The sequence below is a fragment of the Trichoplusia ni genome, chromosome 14 (assembly GCF_003590095.1).
Source record: "Trichoplusia ni isolate ovarian cell line Hi5 chromosome 14, tn1, whole genome shotgun sequence".
NCBI lineage: Eukaryota > Metazoa > Arthropoda > Insecta > Lepidoptera > Noctuidae > Trichoplusia > Trichoplusia ni.
In genome coordinates this window covers 5,792,862-5,816,243 of record NC_039491.1, presented here as the reverse complement: position 1 = coordinate 5,816,243, position 23,382 = coordinate 5,792,862, and the positions used below count along the sequence as shown (strand labels likewise).

General features: G+C 33.8%; 1 protein-coding gene across 7 annotated transcripts in view; it reads right to left on the bottom strand.

The window, feature by feature from the left end:
* Nucleotides 1-574: 574 nt before the first annotated feature.
* Nucleotides 575-23,382, bottom strand: part of LOC113500414 — a 107,783-nt gene continuing 84,975 nt past the window's right edge. For 2 of the 7 annotated variants that reach the window (XM_026881178.1, XM_026881174.1), the window contains exons 4-13: nucleotides 19,131-19,177; nucleotides 16,612-16,754; nucleotides 8,766-8,924; nucleotides 7,573-7,629; nucleotides 6,079-6,145; nucleotides 4,647-5,170; nucleotides 4,307-4,499; nucleotides 3,834-4,021; nucleotides 3,384-3,753; nucleotides 575-3,292 (exon numbers count right to left, since the gene is read on the bottom strand). In XM_026881178.1, the coding sequence (XP_026736979.1) occupies nucleotides 2,832-3,292; nucleotides 3,384-3,753; nucleotides 3,834-4,021; nucleotides 4,307-4,499; nucleotides 4,647-5,170; nucleotides 6,079-6,145; nucleotides 7,573-7,629; nucleotides 8,766-8,924; nucleotides 16,612-16,754; nucleotides 19,131-19,177 (2,209 nt within the window). In that variant the 3' untranslated portion in view covers nucleotides 575-2,831. The remainder of the gene's footprint in view (nucleotides 3,293-3,383; nucleotides 3,754-3,833; nucleotides 4,022-4,306; nucleotides 4,500-4,646; nucleotides 5,171-6,078; nucleotides 6,146-7,572; nucleotides 7,630-8,765; nucleotides 8,925-16,611; nucleotides 16,755-19,130; nucleotides 19,178-23,382) is intronic. The other 5 variants (XM_026881176.1, XM_026881177.1, XM_026881179.1 and 2 more) reach the window with 5 other exon arrangements.

The window sequence follows — 23,382 nt, the reverse complement described above, 5'->3', positions numbered from 1 at the left end:
TTATTTATTCAGACAAGTTATTTCTTATGTATTCATTTGTATGATTTAGTAACAAAGATTTATAGTTAGGAATAATTTATCTAGTAAACCTGAGATATCAGATACCCAAACGTAACTGTGGAAGAGGGATGGCGCTCTACGCAAAGTAGCTCTATCACGCTTTAACAACAGGAACTTTTAGAGTTGGTGGTAGTTCCTTATAGCCAGGCGCTAACTGTAGTTATTGGATTATTTATAGCAGCCTGTTCTTGATTCATGTATACTTAATTGGGTTCTGTTAAGATTACGAAAATTCGCGCTGAATATTCTAGTGGACTGTCATAAAATATTTTGCGTTGTTGTTAATCTATACTATATTCAAAGAGACTATAAAGATTATGTATCTTGTCTGAAGAGAATTAATGTACTTTAAACATATTATTACACTTGGAGTTATTACAATTTATCAACTTATGTTTATTATTATTTTATTTGGGAAAAGTTAACACTTGTATTGAGCAGTGTTTTAATACGTGTTAAGTTACACGCAGTTGTCAAGACCTCTTTCGTTTGAGCGATAAATAAAATGCAAGAGTATTTTTCGGATTTATTTATTTAGAATCCATGTTTGTAAACAGATTAGTTAACTTACACATAAGGTCTGTTTAAAAAAATGCTACAAAAAGTACGCACCGTTAATGATGTATGACTAACGGAACTAAAAGAAAATGTGAATTATACAGCTTAATCATTATTATCATCACAAGTATTAAAAACAACTCTATAACCACAAAACCTATGAATAAATTCACATCTACCTGAGCATAGTCAACGTAAATTTGATTATAAATAAATTATCTTTTTAATTAACATTGTTTTTTAATAAAGAATTAATTTCATTGCATATACAATTCAAAAGAAATATATTCTATCTACAATATACAAGTAACAAACATTTAACTATATACATTCAATAGTTCGGACTAGTTCACGATTGTATTCGAAAAGTGTGTAAGAAATATTTTTTTACAAAATTTACACGTTTTACCATGGACAGTCGGGTATGCCCAATTTTGACACGAAAGGCTGAGCCTACGGAAAAGAAAAGACGTAAACAATTACCAGATTCGATGATTAATTAAAAAATCATTTGTGTAAAAGCGACCTGATTTCAATAGCTCAAATAGGAAAGAATCTTTAATTTTTACATGTAAATGGTAATTGTTACAAATATCGACTGTAATCTTTACATTTATACAGCTATACATGAAACCGTTCATATTCAAGACAGATCCACTTTATCGAAGAATATTAAAGAAAATCCACATTTGTACGTACCATTTGAGAAAGGTAATATTATTACAATGGGTGAACGGGAAAGTTCTGTGACGCAACCAGTTCTGTGACAAAATCTAATATTGTTTTGTTTCATCGGTAGTTTGACAGTGGTTACAATTTTACGACAGGCCAGTCACAAGTGCGAAGATCGTAAAATATGTCAAATTGCTTTACCATGACACGGAAGATAGCGGGGTGAAATTCAAAATTTCACAGATTCACTACATTATCTGTACATACGGCTTACCGCATAACGCTCTCTTAAACAATTACAAAAACTTTTTTATCAACATACATATAGTAATTAACCTATCTATTATGTATTTACAGTTATTGCTATTAATGTTGCGCTTCCAACGCCCCGGTTCTTACGCGAATGGCATACTGCCTCCGCTAATATTACCTAGATACAGTCATAAATACAGTCATGAAAGCCTTTAAAATAATCTGTTCAAAATAAACACAAGAAACGTAAAAACGAAAAATACACAAGTCAATCAATACGCAATCTATGAATCGTCATTCTCACACTGGGGAATGTGGACATAACCCGGACATTTTATGCACTGGGTACGTATCATGATAAAGTACAACAGGACAGCTACACTCTACAGTTGAAGATTACATGTCATTTATCACTACGTAAACTAAAAATAAAAGCTTATAATTATGTACAAAATGACCGGCTAACTCACAAAAAGCTTTAATTCGTATTTTGAACAGGTTAATGAATTAAAACCAACTTATATAATAATAAATTGCTGCCATCTATGATATGCTTTCCAATTTATGACGGAATGATAAAAAGCGATTTCAAATCCGCATGTGAAATCGTAACAAGCAACCTAAATAAAATATCTACAATTTATAATAATTATTCCTTTCTAAAATCAGTTTTCATTCGAAACTATTGACATCAATCTCTCGTTCACATTTTATTACTTGAATACATGTATCAAAGAGGAAGAGTGATTATACATTATAGAAAGTTAACTGCTAACCGTTTCATAAAAATTACAGCATATGAAAATGCTATGAAACTCGGGTCAGTCTTTAAGTAACAAGTTCTTTCACAAAGAATATTAGTTGTGGGTTTGATGCAGTAAACCATTATGCCCCAAAGACAAAAGTCCATTTTAATCAATGTCTTCCAAAATAGAAGTTTACCCACACTTATTTTTTTGCACCGCCCGTAACACTGACATATTCCATTCTCATTTAGAAATTATTTTTCAGTCTTATTTCGAGTTGATCAGGTAATGTACATGAAATATGTGACCTTCTGATTTATGATAGTAAAAATATACATAATAAAACTGCAAAAAAATGCGTAACGTAACGATTGTTCCTCTAAACTAAATTTTATGTGCGGTGAAAATATTTGGCTAGTTTTGTTCATTTTCAGGCGCGGGCGGCGCGGATGGTTCAGTGTCGGCGGGGGGTGCGGGCGGTTGCGCGGCTTGCGCACGCGCCCGCGCCAGCGCCTAGGCAAGCGCGGGCGCGGAGGGCCTCGCTCAGGGACGGTGGGGGTGAGCAGAACTTAACGACGAACTACTCACCCCTGAGTCGCTACTTTTCTCAGACGCACACGGCTCGCCACCAGCTACAAATTTGACAACATTGAGTCGATGATCAGATTCACAAGTATCGTCCCTTGCACCGCCAGGTAAACCGCCACTTCGGACAGTTGTCCTTTCAGTGCCAGTTCCCGGATATCTTTCAATTCTGTCACATTCCGCATCATCTGGTTGTCGTCTACGGATTGAACGTTTCGCTTGCGGCGCTGGATCTGGTGGCCTGTGTGTTGGCTCATCAGCTCTGTGGACTAGAGGTGAAGTGCGTACTCGGACGCCTCCAACTCCGACTCCTGCCTCATAACATCCTGAATCTCGTGGAAACTGACGTCTCCCGAAAGGAGAGTCACCACCTTCTGAACTTGAGCCACCTCCATCAGCTTCTGGTTCGCCTTCGGCACCTGAGACAGTTATATTGTTATAAATAACTAGTATAGATTACTATGAAAGATATGTAAAATGTCAGAATTTAGAAGCATTATTATAGCTTACATTCTAACTGATGCAGAAGTTGTACAGCAGCCAGGATGCGTGTTCGATGCTCTGGAGTCATTATTCCCAAGTAGTCCAAATCTGAGGGTTCGATCTCCTTAAATAATTCTATGTCTTCATATCCATTTCTTGCAAAGGCGACTGCATACTCCAGTAAATCTATCCTTCTCAATAGTTCTTCAACAGTACGGGGTCGCGTTTCCCATAACCTTTCTCGGCTCTTGCACCATTTAGATGATCTTGAACGGACCGTGTCTCTTTCAGATAGAACTTCTACATTAGCAAACTTAAAGTTCCCTACTTTATTGTTAAGTACTCCTCGCCAAATACCGGACGCGTTCATGTTGATTACTTCTATGATGTCTCCTTTCTGTTGACAAATAACAGGTTGTTAGAAATTCCTTCCTAACTGCAGACAACGAAGCACGCTTTGGTATTAAGTCGTCTTACCTTGTATCTCAGGGCATCTTTCTCATAAATATTGGGTACGTAATCGACAAGCGCCCGAGCCCGACACAGCATTTGCGGCACGAGTAAACTCCGCCCGGCTGGACTTAATTCTATGTTTTCTTCTGCCGAGAGAGATGAGTGATTACTACCGGCGCGAACCAATGCTTGTGTGCCTGTACATAAATATTCTAGGCTCAAATAAAATAAATTCCAATGTCTACGACCAACACATTGAAAGTAGAATACCTGTGTACATCTTTGTTCGACTGTGAATAGGTAGTAGTTTTAGTAATTTACTGCGATGCAATTAGTAGGATTAGGTAACGATGCAAATAAAATTGGGATCTAAGTATAATACAAAAAGGTATCTGTAAGTAACTCGTGGGGTGTTATAGCAGAAAGAAAGGAAAGACAAACTTATTTACAAAACCATTTATATTAACACAAACGAATAACTCAATAAATCCACTCACTACTGCCTGATCCGCTGGGAAGACTTTCAAAAGAACTATTAGAACATGGAAACGCATGGTCGCCACTTGTTCGCCTATCGCTGCCTTCTGGGCCCCTTTCTTGTCTTAATCTTGATATTTTTCTTTGGACGTCTTGTCTTAGACCTCGAACCTTCCCTGCCAGGTTTGACACGCCTTCACATTCCTCAGCTGACTGGAATAAGTGATAAAATTGTTAATTGGGCAAAGGATATTAAAATTAAAAGCAACATTTGTATCAGCAAATTTATTTTACGTTATGCAAAATATAAAACATAAATAAAATAATTAAAGATACAAAAATAAAGTATACTTAAATTACCTTGTGTACAGTGGCTATGTGTTGTGAATCTGTTTCACTTTCTTGATCTTCGTAGTCCGATGAAGCTGGAGATAAGTGATCGACACCTATCCGATATCCAGACATTTGCCTGTAACCCCGTCTGGATTCTCTTTCGGACCGATTTGAATCTAAAGAGATACCAGATAATCTTGAGCCTATAGATTGGATGTCGGATGCCGCGTAATCTCCACTCTCCCGATCTCTTGCCGTTCGCAAGGGGATCACGGTGGTTGGGTAGGGGCCACTCTGCGGAATTATTAATCCCCTCCGAGGGGTTCTTGCTACACTAATATCGCCAGCGCTTCGGAGAGAAATAACACCTTCGCCACTTGGTTCATTTCGGAGGTTGAGAGTGAAACAAACTCTTCCATTGTGAAAAGTCGCTGCCGGCGATCCAGCTCCCATTAGAAAATCTTCAGGATCACTTTCATAGGGTGGTTCGTCGTACCAATGTCCTCGCCCTGAGAGGCCTCGCGCTTCGTCGTCGTACATGTACGTGTCGTCTGTAAACGAGCTCTCTATTAGACCACTGACCACATATCAATTTAATTCAGTTTCCAGTAATGCAAATAAAAAATACGTGCTAACAAAATTGCCAAAAAAGTTTACCGTAAAATGCTTTCCATATAGTGGCGAATCACTGACAACACTGCAGATAAAGCTGTATACGAACATCGTAAGCCGTGCGTGGTTGCAAAACATTTTTATTCCAGAACATGCATTCAGCATTTGTCGCAAAGTAAAAACTTTTTAATGAATGAAGGTGATTGTGTTTATTATTTGTTTTATTTTTCTCAAAATTCTAACGCGCTTGTTTTTTGACGTTAAAATTAAGGAATTCTCGTACGAATTATGATTCCAGTAAAAAAAATCTTATGAATGATAGTTGCACATCGAAAGCATACCGAATGATTATAATAATGTCAACGTGAAAAATGATCATCATCAAAACAAGCATTCCGCAATAAATTGATTAAACATCGATCCTAAATATATTATCAAAACAACGTGCAAGCAACATGCGTAATCACGATAACTTAAATTAATAAATCTGATTGTTTGAATACTTTCAAACTGTAAAACTACATATCTCATTAAATAGTGTAAAAGCTAAATTACTTCGAAGTTCCGAATTTAAAAATCCCATAAAAGCAAAGAAAAATATAGTCTTAACTAAATATAAACAGGGGTAAATCAATCAATATCTATTTAGAAGATTTCCGCCTTAACACTATTTAAGATATTTTAAGTTTTATAAATGTTACTGTTATTACTGCTTATGTACAGCTCAATTATAAAAAACCCAACAATGACATTTTAATTAGGAACTCAAATCATAAGCATAATTTGTAAAACATGTTCAATGTAGTAAGTTTTTGTACAGGTTTATATGCAAAGAATTAAAACATACCTCCGAAAGGCCCTCGGACACCGTCTCTTCCCATATTCATAAGACCATGTCTTATGTCTCTTAATATCTGAAACAAAAATTAATACTTTACAAAACCACTCAACACATCATCCGATGTTTTGAATATTTTGCGAGAAATTCTCCCCTAAAGAGGATAATATTATTTTAATTTTACAGCGAAACTGAGCTAGCTATTTTGTAGGGGAGTGAAGAAACAAGATAGGAAATTTTTAATTTTAAAAATAATGAGCAATTTTCACGAGTCTGTTACATTGTGCCTAAACATTTTTGGATTTTGCAATTTTTCCCACCCGCCGAGTTCATTCCAGTTTCCTTGTGTAAAACAGCAATGCCTTCGAGTGAGATATAAAATCTTTACGGGTTTACTAAGCAAATGAGATGATTTTATTCATGTCTACACGTACGTTTTATAGCAGAAACAAAAATATAGGCTTAAATTACACGCACTATAAAAGGTAAACCTAACCCTAAAAAACGTGAATACATCTCTATTATACACATTCTGTGTTTCGTATTCGCTCCACAAACTTACTGGTCGCTTTTGAGCTTATGTTATCCAAAATTTAAACACATGTGCAGCAAAATCGTAACTCAGTTCCAACAGTTGCGTACGAACCGTGAGCCGATCAATAGTATGTAGTTAAATATTTTTCAAAGGAAATATTTTCCAGAATTCGTGAACACGATAATAATTCACGGGGGGCAATAAAAGGACCACTTCCTCGTAAGTAGAAAAGTATTGAACATTAACTTAATTTATGCACACTTAGTTACCAAGACGGCGCAGTTTATACACGAAAGGGATTTACGTGTCGCACTGTTCTAGGAAATGAGATTTAAGCAAAATTTTACCGAAACATGCTGTGAGAAAATTTAAACATGAACATTTGTTTGAAACATTTTCCGTATAGTTTACTCGGGTTATAGGAACGAATGTGTTACGAGAATTCGCTACACAGCTGTAGGTGTAAGAATATTATTTTTATTAAAATATTTGCTACCAATATTTTTATTAAAACTCCCAAAACTCACTCCATGTTGAACGGAATTGCGGCAAACAGTTTATTGAAACAGTAAAATTTCAATGTACAATATACCGAAGTTCGACCCATAGTTTTACGAGTGAAATGTGCTGAGCAAGGGGTTTCTGAAGTTTCGTAGGGAAGCGATACAACTGCCTCTAATAGGCTTAGTCCGAGATTAGGGCACGATTAGCTTGGCTCGGTAGGTGCGTCGAATGGTTGAGCCTGACAGGAGATTACACGTTGGTGCGAGGCTACCATCAGATTATTTTTGGATGCGCGCTTCGTAAATAACGGGGAACTTTATACTGCATTTATGTACGCTACATTGAGGCGATCTTGAGAAACGTGTTGTGACGTTCTACTAAAGCAATGACATCTCAATCTTTAGGGAATATTTAATGAAAAGATTAACGTATTGCTCGGGGATAGTTACAAAGTGTAATCATACCTCCTCCTGTTCTCTTGCTAGTTTATCTTTTTTCTTCATTGCTTCTTGATATTTTAACTGTAACAAAAATATTGCCAATAAAGTTTAACGAAAAAATAACATCCTATATCCCATGTACAAAATAATCATTTAGAATCCCTGAAAACAATTATGATAACGTTAGAATGAATGCAAAACATAACAGAAAGTGCATATTTTAACGAAATAAGTGGTTTGTGTATCTTTTAAAGAATAACATGATGTTCATCGTGCATTACATGCTTCGTTCAGTAATGTTACATGCAGAATCATTTCGTGCAAATTATGCCAAACTACGGTGCTGTGGAGAAATAATATTTGTGTGAAATAAAGAAAAATGTAGGTACATAAAAATGGTAAAATAATACAGTATTTATTTAAATAAGATCCGTTTGTAGAGCCACCTCCAATTCTTTGAGCATGCCGATAAAGTAAGCCAAAATGTGATCAATGAGATTTTGAATTTTGAAGTCTGTTATTACTCTGTTTGGCAAACGCATACCTTTTTATATAAAATCACAATTTACAACATCATAACAAAGTGAAATATGTGAAAAAAAATACATAAAAAAGATTATTTAAAAATACTAAACCCTTACATAAAGAATAACAAAGAAGCAATATTTTAAAAACTAAAGTAAGCAAGTATAAAATGAATTTAAAAAGCTTTAGGAATATCATAAACTTTATCTAAGTAATAGTAAAATCTTAATATTACAATATTCAAGAAGCCACCCAAAACGTGTACAAATTTTATATAAAAATAACCTAAAGATGAATTAAGAGAGTACATCTATACATAAATATAAATATACTAAATATTTGCCATCCAGAGCATAACAGATTGCGGCATTTTCCTCAAACACCTATGAGAGGCAGAGCTTTCTATTTTTAGTTCGGTAATAGCTATTTGTATGGGTCCGAGTAACACATTCACTTTACCTTTTGGAAAACTTAATAGAAAAAAACTCACTAAATCTCTATATCAAAGTAGGTTTTTGTAATTAAATCATTTAATTCAATGAGTGTATTTTATAATGATTCAGATATTATTTGAAGTAATTTTGGAGTTTAAGTCAATTTATGAAGTAAGATCAAGGAGAAAAAGATTGGTTAATGGGTTTTCCCAGCTCTGCCTGTCATAGATGAAGTAGGAAAATGTGCTGAATGCTCACCCTATGAATAGTTTCTTCGAAGGTGTTTGGTTGGGCGGCACTCATTTGAAAGAAGCGGAGGCGGTCATAGTCTCTCGGGTCAACCATGGATCTTAAGGCCGTGTCGGGACCAGGCCCAAGGCCTAGGCCACTTTGTAGCACGCTGTCCGGCGTATCAACCTGTAGGAAATTTGGAATTTTGAGCCCAAGTCTTGGCTTTTTTTTGTGCGTAAGTATTTTTATTGTGTGGCTATCGACGTCTAAATAATCATCTAAAATATACATTATACATATTTCGGAGGGCACAATCATCATAGCTTATTTAAACTTAGATAAATTAATAGTACGTAGTGGTAGTATGTTAAGCTAAACACTTTCATTGCATCTTTATCAAATGCTAATTAGGTCATTCACAAAACAGAATATTAATTAAGTAAAAATTCCATCATTTATCATATGATCAGCCAGTCATTTTTTTCATAAAGATTTCGCAAATACACTGTAAGCTACTTTGAAAAGTCTAAACTTTTTCACGAATCACCGTTCTCGCGAAAGCGACGGTATGATAAATTATAGCTTGAACTCAGTAGAACTTTTAGTTTTCATAATTTTAGTGTAAATACAGTTTTAAAAGGTATTAACCAAGTTTTGTGAGTGGTAGGTACTTCATTTAAGCGGTAATAAAACGTACTATCTTTACACTAAATCCAGCACTAAAATATCCATAAAAAAGTTCCACATTTAACATCATAAGCAATGAAAATTTAAAAAAAAAAATTTGTCTATGTAAAGTACTTCATAGAAGTTCCATTTTTCAAGATGAAAGCAAAATGTACGCAGTATAAAATACACATAAGGACCATTTACAAGACCATTATTTAATCTTTAGCATAAATATATTTACGTGGTTATAAAAGTGTGCATTGCATGTTATGATTATTCAACGTTGGCACCTAAATGCCTGTGTTGAATACCTTTTTCAAAAGAGCTTTTTACGAAAGAGTTATGAATGCATTTTTGTAGAAATTATGAACGTAATGCATTATAGTTACGCCATTTTATACGTCCTTTTTTACTAACACTCTTTAAGAATTTTTGAGTCGACAGGAAAGGAATTTTGAACATTTATTTTCTGAATTGCACCGAACAAATCGCTCTTTGTCTCACCATTAAATTAGGTACTTTATACTACTAAAAAGTGTTTAGATATTGCCGGATAGACTCAGGATACCCTCCACTACCTTATTATTTGACTTCACTTCACTAAATCACACAAACGAACTTACAAAACTAACATTCCATTACAAGCCGGATACGAAACTATTATTCCATATTTACCAACTCCAACTTCATTCATAATTCACTATTGTCTGTACAAACAAATTTAAAGTAAACAATCAAAATCACACCGCGCTAATTAGCATACGCTCATACCGTCACAACTACTAGACACAATGGATTTCAATTTATCATTTTCACTTAAGCAAGGAAAAAGCTAAGGATATCTGCATCACAATGAAAGCATGTACGTACGAATCAATTAATCATAGGACCAACAATGCTCGCCCATTAACTCCCACTTGATAAGGGAATAATGCGAATAGCCTACAATAGGAGCTTCTATAATGCGACAGCGCGGATGCCCCAAACTCGAACCTTGCACGATTTATTGGCCCCTTATCAAAGTCACACACGTTTTCTTTATTCGAAAATATCGTTCTAAAATTATGTTTTGAAGCGAGCTATTGACGGCTTAATGGTTTTGGTACAGAATTTGTGATTGAGTTAACGTGTGGATTTAATTTTGAATTTGGAGTATTCGCGTTGTCGACACACGACATCGATATTAATTTATTTTATTTGTTTTACACGAAACAAGGTCATTGAAATGATGATTTTTAAATATGCAATTAATTTTTAACAGTTATCAATCAAGAAAACTTATGATTAAATTAAAAATAAAACTTCTAAACGTCCTAACATCTAGCCGGAAAAAAGAACTAATTCATTACAATATTGCAAGTTATTTCAAAGCTAAGCGAACTTTAGATTAATGTTTATAATAACGATAAGGTGTATTCAAATAGTGTTAAATTATTAATTTATGTCAACCAGTGAAATAAATCAACGCCACAATCAATATTTAACTTGACACTAACATGATTTTCGCTTGTTGAGTGATACAACTATGAATTACAAATAAACAAACATTCTATGAATATTGCAATAAAATTCAAATTTGATTGGCAAACTTAAATTGTATTTCTGGATTCCAGTTGACACGATAATTGGTGACAAGCATTGATAGATATTGAATTAATAATTAATTTTATCAAATGTGAATGTTGGGAGGAAACTAATTGGAAATTGTAGATTGAAACACGAATATATCGTGTTAACATCGGTAACAGAAAACAGTTTTTATGTTCTTATGTGATGTATAACCTGATTTATTTATGCAATGAAACTGCATAGAAGACAATAATTTGTATTATAAAAGTTAATAAAATTGCTCCATAGGTTTAATTCTTGATGCAAAACCAAACTTTTCAGATAACAGAATACATCATAAAACTTTCAAACGAACCGCAAAGTACCTACTCGAAGCCGTTAAACTCATTTAATAAGTAATGCAAAAATATTCAAAACGAACTTGCATACAAGTTTCATTGCTAAACGTGCTAGGAAAGTAATCTGTGTCAAAAACAATGGTTCTGAATACACAACAACAGTAAAGTTGATAAATGCGGTGCAGCTAGGGCTGCGCGCTCGAAATAATCTGCTTTACTGGACGTTTCCACGAAAAACGAAATACACGGTGCTTGTGACAAAATATGTCGCGGAAATTTCATTTTAGAGAAGTTTTCGGTGCTATTATGCATGATTGTTTGATATTTTATGCTTGAAATACATTGTCAGTAAGAAAGAATCCTAATTACCACAAATGATCTTTATCATCCAAAGGACATAGGTTTAGGTGCATCAGTCGTGTTGTCGTCCTGTTCACTTTAGACCAAATTTGTTAAATGCTTATGTAAAGAACTGATTTCGGCAAAAAAGCCGCTAGGCTATAGTTGAAAAATGGTACGTATTCCAGCTAACCTTTTTAATAGTCTTTTCCCAAGCTATGAATCGTCCAGCTTCAAATTTTACAAATAAAATACATAAGGAAAATATGTAGCAACATGATTATCACGTTAAAATATATTGCTCATAACAAGTCTAGCAAATATTGATAATGAAATGATTTAACAATCCCACCACAAATGCCTGACAAACACCGAAACACTTAACCGCCGTGTTAATTTATTTAGTTTATTTCGGACACTATTCTGGTTGCCGCTTTTGGTTGATCAATACTCGGTGCATCAGTTAAGTGAATAGATGCATAAAAAAAGCGTAAACTAAAAATATTATTGTCAAAACGCGTTTATCTACTTCATTTACTGCCAGGGAGACGTTTTTCATTCATCAAAACATGCATCAACTGTTCATATATTTAGACTTTTAATCCTACTACCCCGTTCACATTGAACGCAAATAAGTTATCAAAAGCTATCTATTTTAGTTCTAAGAACAGATGCCTAAACACTGTAACCCATACTACCAAATTGTCGAACAATGCAATGTGCAATACACGTTTATCGATACAAGATGCTTGTATTTACGGTCTTCGAATGGTAAAAGCGCCCGTAGAGCAACTATAACGTTTTATTGCCGTCTATAGAGAACAAACCATACACATAAACACGGACCAATAATACCCACAAGAAGTATAAGGCAATGTGCCAATACTATGCGAAACCAATACTATGATAACTTTGTTATTTATCGCTTTCTTACAAATATTGGACTAAATGCAGTTTATAACGTTTGGCATATCGTATTGCAGAATTGGCACGGGAATCGAGGAATTGAGCGCCTTATTTTTGAACCGTTTAAAGTTTATTTATTTTTTGGTTTAGTTATCTAACTTAGCTATCTAAAGATTTTAAAAGAACTTTTGTAATCAAACCGGATTGATCGCACTTCGCGAAAGATAAAACGAGGTGTAGGGAAGTATAGAAGGATTTGGAAAAGTTGATGGCCGTCGTATTTAGCTTACTCACTTGCCACAATCACAATCCAAAACCAATGTTCTTTTTAACTAGCAGGTACTACCTAAAAAGAGTTCATCAAAAAGGAGTTTAAACTATAAAATAAAATACGAGGGTTTTTAAGCTAGTATGAATAAATTAATCATAGCGAGGTAAGTAAGGAAATCTACAAATAATAAGCAAACGTGCAGTTTATTAAGATTCAGGGATTATGTTAAGCAGTGAGTTGCAGTTTGCAGGATTATTTTTTTCTATTGCATCTGTTGGCGGGTTTATTGTTAAGTAGGTAACTCCTGGCTGATTTGGAGTACATTTTTTTTACTTTTACTAGTAAGTTATTGTTGACTCTGAGAACTATAAATAGTCGTATTTTTTTTCATTAAAATTGAAATAATATTTGCCCATATTAAAGAGCGTGACTAAGATATTACAGTATTCCTTAAAAACCGTATAATATACCTAACTATAAACAGTACTTGGAAATCTATTTATACATTAATAATTCAGGATTCTTATCAATCGTTTCCCTATCAACTAATAAAATATCCAGTATTGATAGCCTATAAAATTTATACGACTATTCCATTTTATAGGACTTTAGACATGCACATTAAGTTAAAATTAATTTAACGATCTAGTGCGAATGTTTTCTAAGTATTTTAATTAAAAACTCAATCACAAGACTTATCACGATAGCGAACAAATGAAGAGCTGAATCCATTGAAATAGGAATGCCGCTCTACCTCCATAATATTTTTGACGAGCGTTAACTTTCTACAATCATATAGCTAAAATTCTAATACCGGCCAGTAAATGTCCCACAGCGGAACAAAAGCCTTTGAAAAATAAATAAACAAGAGACTATTTAACAAGAAACACGTCATAATTAAACCCGTATCATTTTCTATCTATCTTCGTAACTGAAACTTCTAATTTTGCAAAATAACAACAAGGATAATAAAATTTTACCACGGTTTAGAAGGCGAACGCCGAGCGATGACGTGGCGTGCGACTAAGCAGAATTTAATTTACTTCAGTGGAAATTGGCTGGACCTAATTTTAAAGGAATGGGTGTTCAGTACTTAAAATCGCAACACTGATTTATGAAAACAGCACAAGATAAGCGGCTTAGTAGCTATATCTTGTTGTGATGAAGTAATTGAAAACGAACTTAATGGCCAAAAAATTATAAGGTGACATTTACAACTTGAGGAAAAAATAAGCCAATAGAGGCTTCGAGACGTTCAGAAACCGGAAAATATAGTACTTGATCAAAATAATAATTTCTTCCTAAATTACCAACGTACCTATTTGTTGACCTTTCTGCTAAACTTTATGTGCATTAGTGATCAGAAAAATCTCAACAAGAAATGGAAAGTTTCCAACTTTGTAAAGCAATGGGGTCCTGCGAGCATTACAAATAAGACTCATCCACTTCTGATCCCCTAATCACAGCTGGACACGGTTCGGTCAATAAACGGAAAAAAGGCAACTTTTGACAAGACTAATCCTAAGTGCAACTTGGCCGATAAGGATTATACTGGGGCTCTAATGGCCTTTATCCGTTGGCTCAACAAACGTTCATAACTCACCGCCTTGGCTTGGCTCAACCGACTTAACTTTGGCAGGCGTCATTTCTCAAAAGGCATGCGGTGACGTACAACCCCCCTTTCACCTCCCCTGTCTGAAGATTAATAAATATATAGGTGGACGTGGAAAAATGTAGCACTTAATTTGGGCGAGATGAGTTGCGTATTCGAAGCGTGTATTTCTCTGTATGTGCATGTTATTGGCATGTTATGGAATTTCCTTGTCATTGCTGTTGCCTACCAGTTGTACGATTGGGAGACGGTTGGTATGGCATGCCACTATTGATATAACTGTCGCTTTTGAGTGGCATGAATAAATGGAATTGAAGTGTATCATAATAGTACATACACACACATGAAAATGAACTTGACTAATAGTGATTACAGATTTAGAGGTAAAAATTCCGAAAGTCCAAAAATTTTGGCACCGAAATAAGACGAAAACATTAAAAAAAATTAAGCGTTCCTAGTACGTATTGTACGTACGTGAGTACATACGACGCGTCATACTAATTGCTCGGAGTGCATGTCAAAGGCGTACCGGCGTCGCGCCGGATCCACATAATGGTGCATGGGGGGATAGCAAAAAGGAATGTATGAAAAAACGAGAGACAGACGCCGCGCCGTGAGCGTGTACTCAAACTAAGATTCGGTTACAAACAGTTGTTGTTACTAACGAGAAACCGTGACAATAGGTGGCCATACTTATGTGGGGCGGCTCACGAAAATCGCAAGCAATTGTTTTCAGGCAAATATTTTTATAATCTATTCTTCGTTCTTAACGGTTCCACAGTGGTCAAGGTTTCCTTCACTACGATTTCTTTAGTTTAGTTTTCTTTTCAATGTGTAAAATGCTGGTTGAGTAAAAAAAAAGTGCTGATGTTATTCCGTTTATTTTCCGCTGATTTACCCAAACGTTATGGATTTATGTATCAATATTAATAGCTGAACACGTTCCCCCATAGACCGACATAATGAGCGATACTGAAGGGATATTACCGTAATTACCGTGCTAGAAGCAGGTGGGCTACATTTTTACAGCTAAATAAAAACTTTTATCGGAATAAATAAGTGCAAAGCATTTAAAACGCAATATCTTTGCTTTACAACACGTCACGTCACGTCACGTGATTTTAAAGTAAAATTTTACAAAATTCAACTTACACACATTTAAGCCCATTTATTTCCAGTATTATTTCAAATTATCAAGATTTATCTCAGTTTCAAAGAATGAATTAATATTTAACAGAAGTTTATTGCTTACAATGTAAAGTAAATTCGATTTAATCAGAATTACACAACGTTTCAATTGGAAACGTAAGTTTGGTATCAAAGGTATCTTAATTAAACTATGTACAAAGTACTGGTTGTCGGTGTGAAGTGTCAGGTTATAGGCTGTACGTACGTTTTACGGCATAATTTGCACACCCACGCTTCGTTATAAACTGTAAAACATAGGTACATTCGAACTATTGTACCTAAAGATATATTAATATGGACTATCAAAAATTAAATGCGATGGTGACGTAGTAAGTGTTAAAGAGAATTAAGTCCCGTAATTATTACGTAACGTCCCATATTTTATAAAAGCAGATATAGAAGAAAGTTATCTGAATTGCTGTCAAAAACAGATAAGCAACGAAAGAAAAGCAAATTATTTTTATAAGTAAATTGCTTTTCTATTTTTAGAATAAGATATTATTTTATCGAGAATTAGGCACTTTATATTAAAATAATAATAATTACGTAGACAACTTTCATTATACTCACTTACCACAAAACTCCAAAACCAAGATAAACGCAAAACATTAATTATCTAAATTAATAGACACAATTATCAATCCAAGTTACATGTTACTGTTATGCATAACTAAGATCCTACTTATCACACACAATCCTGTTACTTTTAAACAAAAGAAAAAATAAGAAAAATAAACACTATTATTATTAGTTTATACAATAATTAGTACTTGTACAGTTCACTCAAGAGCATTTTGTTGGATAGAGCGGCTTGTCTTTAACCAATAAATTGCAAATCATAAGACAAAATATGAAGTCATTCACTACCAAAAATACCCCTGAGCAAACTATAGAATTATACTCACACACATACATATTTCATTTAAATTGCGTATCATAAATACTAACTATAATACTATTATAAAAGAGATAAATACTTACCCGTTGAGGTGGTAGCACTTGTCGAGGACTATGCGTGTGTTTCGGCGAACAGGAGCCGTGTTTCTCTTTCCTATGTGATTTCAACCCTCGAAGCAGCCTTGAGAATGTCGTGACTTTCTTCTTCGCAGTTCCGAGGCAGTTATCTGTACAAATAGAGGTAATCATGATTGTGAACACATGAGGAGCCTATCACCAGCGCTTAAAGAAGACTTTTGCGGTTTTGGAATAGAAACAACGCTCTATAGCATAAAGACATGTCCTTTCTACAAGGTCACTAGTCTTCTTTGACAGATGGTGCAAAACCCGCAGTCTCGTATCTTACACTAAGACGTTTTCTCGTGAAGAGAGGTTCTCGTGACTATTTTTGTCATTTGCAGGAATGATTGGAGATTGCCGTCAAGCACAAAATGTACTAATGAGACAAAATATTATAATCGTACTTTTCTATTAAGGTTAATAGATATCTATAAAATATGATATTGTTTTGTTGATCGGTAGGTATTGTTCCACCATACCATACAATTTACACAAGACTGGCTATTATAAAATACCTTTGTACATTGAATACTAAATCACCGAGACAAATAAGGATTAAGAGCTTTTGAGTAACTAGCATACAGCCCTTTAAGAATTGTAGACTGTGAATTTGTGTTTTTGGTATGCATACAATTTACCATTGATTGATACCTTGTATGTTGTTTATCTATCTACATACATATTTAATCAGAGGCGTTCTATTACACACTGTTGGTCCGCCAATGAACCATACGCCTTACAAGATAGTACTAACCTGTGACCTGAATATTCAGAACATGGATTGTCAATGATTGAGTTAGCGAACTGATTGAAATATTGTGACAGTCATAAATTACTAATAACAATAAACAAATCGTATACGAAGGTGTACAGACGTTATTCATACGTTTTAGGGGTATTTTAATATTGTTTCGGTCCAAAGAAATGAACGTTATTTAAGAAGACCACTTTATTCTTTCTGAATAAAACTGGGATGCTGAAGGCGGAAGACTTGTAGCGCTATTTGGGGAGGCTTATGTCCAGCACTGACCGCGATAGACTGAGTTGATTGATGGATCAACATTTGTGTGGGAAAGCCAACATATTATTTTAAGTTTACGTCATTTCTGTTATTGTGAGTTTCTTTTTACTCTTTTGTGTGTGCCAAAACTATAAAATAAATAAATAAATAGGCTTTGCTTTTTTGAAAAAAAGCTTTCAATTGCGGTAGGTACCCAAAGGTGGGATCAAAAATATGATGTAAGCCCAAAATTTTGTCTAATAAATCAAAAACACCGACATGTTCAAATAAAGCCACCAACAAATTAGTAAGAACAAAATGTATTTCTTCAGTGAAGCTAATAAATATTACTTCACTTTCTTCCAACCTTCTCAATTGCCTTTTAAATACAAATTAGGTTCACAAAAAGCTGAGTCACGACACGTCTGGCTAGACATTATAACATTAGATGTTAATAAATCAACCTTTTAAGTGCTTGGCATTTTTTTGGTTTTTCTTTAACTTTATCGCGTGTTTTGTACGGATTTATAATGAGCTTGTTAATAACCTAATCGCTTAATGACCTGAAATTTTCTAGAGTAAAGACCTGAATGTTATTTCAAATTTTGTAACCTAATTTCATATTTCTTAAAGTGCCTCAAGATGCTGGTTTATTTTTAAAGTAATTTAATTTACTAAGTTTTTGTATACTTTACCATACAGTAATCCAAACATGTACTGGGGTCTTTATTCTTAATTCTGATACATAACAAGATAGGTATGCCACTTGTTTTTAATTTTTAAAATAAATATTTTTGTCATAGTATGTACATATATTTTAAAAAGAGAGCGAGAGTAACGGGAGTTCTATGAGAACTCCCGTTATCCTTCTGACGTTATTAAAATTTAAAGGGTCTTTAAATTAGCCATAGGCGCCATAGCGCATTTTCCGCTTTATGCTGAAGCACAATGTTTTTCTTTCCATTTGATTTACGTTCGCTAATATTTGCCTTTCAATAAATTACAAACGGCAAAGAAGCATACAGGAAATTAAACGAACGCAGGGTCGCTCCGTGTAGACTTAGCCTTAATTAATTATGTTCCAAAAACTTACACTGAATATTACAGAGTTTACTTGATAAGTTACTACAAATATCTGTTTACGACTATGTTACCCAAAGCTGTCATATTGTAAAGTCTATTCTCCAAGATATTATTGTTGATCGATTTAAAACCGCTCAGTCTGCTAAAAAGTATATTATGGCAAGCCAATATCATCAATATAGTAGATATCATTATAGTAGATAGTAAAGAGATTTCAAAACAAAATTAACGTTATGTCTCTCACAAGAAAAACTTGAAACACAAAACGTATTAAAGAAATATTTGTCAAAGATTAAACATATTAACCGTTTACTCACTTTTAAAGTAAAAAGTACAAAGAATCTTAATCTTAAGTTTCAAGAGTATCAGCTTAGGTATTTAATTTTCTAAAAGTACTCACCGCTTGGCGGGAATTCGTAGAAATACGCCGAACGTGGGCTGAGGCAACTGAAACAAAACAATTTTATTTTATTTTATTTTCATTAATAGCATAACCGAGAATCTAAAATTAAGGTTTTACATGTATAGAAAGGATTTCTTAAAATGAATTCGGAATTAACTTTAGTCGGTTTCATTTTCAAATAGAGATTTTGATTAAAGTTGTTACTGTGTTTTTGTATCTATATTGTACAATATAGCTAAATCATTGCATTTATATTACCTGTAATATTTTGTTAATAGAATTTAATAAAGAGCATAACTATGCATACTCGATACAAACAATAATCGTCATAATTGCCAACACGCGACAGCGTAACAACCATAAAAACCACAATTCGTCATCCGAAATAAATTATAAAGTTCGAATGTTGTGCAATCCCAAAAATATCTTGCTAAGCATTCGGAATCCGGGAAATGGGAAATTAATCACCATCGGCATTAACAATACTCAGCTAATGATGATTTTCCGTGTAATGAGTGGCGGTTAATGAAATCGTAAATTTATAAAGAGTTCGGTTTCATGTGTCCGCATCCTTAACGAGCCTTGATAATATAATTGAACGTTTAAATCGTCATTAACGCGCCGATAGTAAAACCTGTGCAATTTTTTCAATTATTTAAATTTAATCCGAACATGCAATCAGAAAATATTAAAATGGAGATTAATTTTGGCTAAAACGAAATATAACAACGTTTTGTTTTGTTTAACATTTAATATTTGTTTATTCTTATTGGAATCAATATAAACTTTATGTCGGTCAAGGTTAAGTTAAACTGTGGTTATAACTTCCTTTTGCATAAGAAGTGCGTATAACAGCGATAGGAAACTTTAATGAATATTAAAACTAAAGTTTTATTATATCTTACTTTGGCAACACTTCGTTGCTTTTTCATACTCAGTATAGTATGATAGTTTATGTAAAATCTATTATAAAGAACTATACGTTTAGTGAATATCCCTATTTAGTAACATAGAGATAATTTAGTTAAATCTTTTTTCAAAACAATGAACGATAAATATTCTTGATTTTATGTGAAAACCCCATATTAAGTTCGAATCGTGAAATAAATCAGAATTAATAACATATCGCTACAATGCAACGCGAGCTCCATGAATATTAATTTAGACATTGACCATTCGGATAAAACATTCTATGTTCGCTCAGATAATAAATCGTACCTCTGTTGAAAACATTTTCATTGAAAACGACTTGTAATAATATAATCTTATTCAACATATAAACAGAGTCCTTTAAGCTGTAACCCTAACTAACTATGGTCTACCAAAACGATTTCCAAATCGGTTTTCATTTAATCCAATAAAGTTCAATTAAAAGTCGTGTGACAAAACTCATCGCCTACAATTGTCAGGCGACTCATAAAAGCTATTCAAACCCGGAGTTATATCGAAACGTAATCGAGTTCAGCCAACAAAACCGATAACAAAATAGAAATAACGATGTACTACGAATTCTCGAAAGCACTTAGATAAATTTCGTGTAGTTAGCCGCGTATCGCGGAGTTTCTCGCGTACCTTGTTAATAGGATTCCGTCTATGCGTATCGTTAATTGACTAACGAGTACGTATATCGCGTTTTAAACCAGTACTCAGTTTATGAATACCTGGTACCTACTTTGTTGATTTAAGTAGTTAAACAAATAAACACAGCTTTTGATTGCTTGCTGGTATTTTTGTACAGAGCAAACTCTGTGTGCAATGTTAGTGTTTAGTATGCACATAAGTGGGCAAGATTGTTAGAAGAGGCGTGAAGCTTATTACTTAGTTTTTACGTTAAATGAATTATTAATTTGTAAACTCAATCATGGGGAAAATGTTTGGGTTGTTGATTGGTATCAGTTTGTGACTGTAGACAGAAAAACAAATCCGTTCGCGAATTTATCATTGACTTTTTTAGGCAAATAGTTACTATAAAGTTATTTTTATGATTAAATCACTATAAAATTAATCGGCTTCGGATATCAAACTAAACTATGTGTAATAGAGAAACACGAGACCATGATTTGGAATTCAAACGTGTTGAGTACATGTCAGAGCAGTTCCGAGTAATGCTTGTACACGTATTTCACGAATTGAACATGAATTTATAATAATCTACACGCGTACAGTTATTAGGAATTCAGAAATAACAAGACACGTAATTTTCAAGAATTACATTACTTATGTCTTTACGTATGCAAATACCATAGTGTTAAGATCGTTAGTTTCATCATTCACACCCATCAAATGAAACAAATATAATGTGATTCGTGAGAAGGTACCTAATTTACATATCATGTGGGTTCGTTAGTTCGTTTGTTTTATACCATATGTAGGCGTATCTATCGTATTTAACATAGAAATTCTCGATCGTCAACAAATACTTGACTGATAAAGTGGTATTCCATTAAAGGTCAAAGGTGAAGAAAGATTTTTATCGCATGGAAATGTTTTGATTATGAAATATGAATGTTAATATTTACATGTTTAACAAATTCCTTTATATTAAGTTTTAATGAAGAACATAGTTTTCTGATTAACCCATACATCTTGTGATGAAATTTAATTGCGAACTTCATGAAATTTATTACCAAGTTTAACTTGAAGTTTCGTGAAGTAGGTTTTAACTCTTCTGCGAAAGATAATTTTGTGTAAATAGTTCAGGCATGAAATGTGTGTACCTACTGTGAATTATGACGACAGTTTGCATTAAACAAAGGCTTATTTAAGGACAATTTTCCGCGACGATTTTATATCAAGTTGAGAATTTTGTAGTTAAACTTTGTTAAGACAAGTACAGGGGTATCCTCACTTTAATACTTTAAGAAGTCGCAAGCTTTGATGCTTGCTCGGATGCGAGTTCAAGGTTCTTAAAGGGATCGTTATTTATGAATTCGTTCATTTATATTTTGGGAAATGGGAGAAAATTTGCAGTTATCCTAAAACTTTTCGAACATTTATCAGCGCGTAACGAGATATTTTTCGTGGAGGAGGCAGTTTTTGTTTGCTTTGTTATTTATATTTTTCTTTAATCCTTGAAGGTTTGGATAAAAGGTGTTAGTGCAGGTTTACATTTTAAATATGTCTAATGCCAATAGATGGGTTACGTGTTACATTTAGTGGTAACAGGTGGCAGACAGAGTGCGACATAACTGCATGGTTAGGTAGCCACTTTTACATTGCAGTCTGGGCTAAAAATATCACAAGAAATATATTAATTAAGATCTCACCTACCGTTGGGAAAATTTCAAAAAATATATTGACCACGCGTTCTTTGCACAGCTGTCAATATAATCACCTTCACTGTACCATACTTGTTGATATTTAAATAATATTTCAGATGCTTTAAAACATGCACACATAAAACAACTTTCAAATTAAAATTCATTCCGTTGATGGACGATTGGTTTTCTAACTACATTTGCGCCTCTTCCCAATAAACTGATGTCTGCGAGCCTTAACAGTTAACTAGGAACTTGCAATCCATTTCCCTTAAGAAATGAGTTATCGCGGTCCATTAAGCCCTAGGGTTGACAAACTGCTCGTTCGTTCTGTTCTGAATGCCGTTTACTTTCATTATTTATCGGAATCGAAAAACTTACACATGTCGTTGATGTAAAATGTAGATACTTACACTACATAATACGTATATAGTTTTTTCAATATAGTTTTCTCTAATTGCTAGTATAAAATGAAAAAATAAATTTTGATTTCATTGATAAGTTCCTTACAATGATAAATTAGCTGACATAATATTAATTTAAAAAACGAGTACTTTAGTGCACCTAGTTAATTAAAATAATAAAGAACTGAACGTTACTTTTACTGCGAATGCAATTGTGCAATAAAAGGTAAAGAAAATATGCAAAACAATTCCAATTTTATTGCTCTAACGGGAGCTTTATGTCAAAGAATAGTGCTTCTATAAAACACTTGGAGATAATAGCTCTATATCAAATTCTTTTAAAACTCTTGTTAAAGAAGAAATTGGATAACATTCTTGAAGATATTAGCTAGTTGGCGATCGTGTTTAAACGATGTAAGATGATAAACCGCGTCAGTTAACTCTGTCCTATATCGGTCAAGTTTCACTTTACTTATGGGAGCAATAAGTCACATTCAAATAGGTACTTGACACCCTAGCTGTCAATCTAACCATGATATATTATTGTTTTGTTGAATTTATGATGTACAGTGCGGAATAAGGTATAAG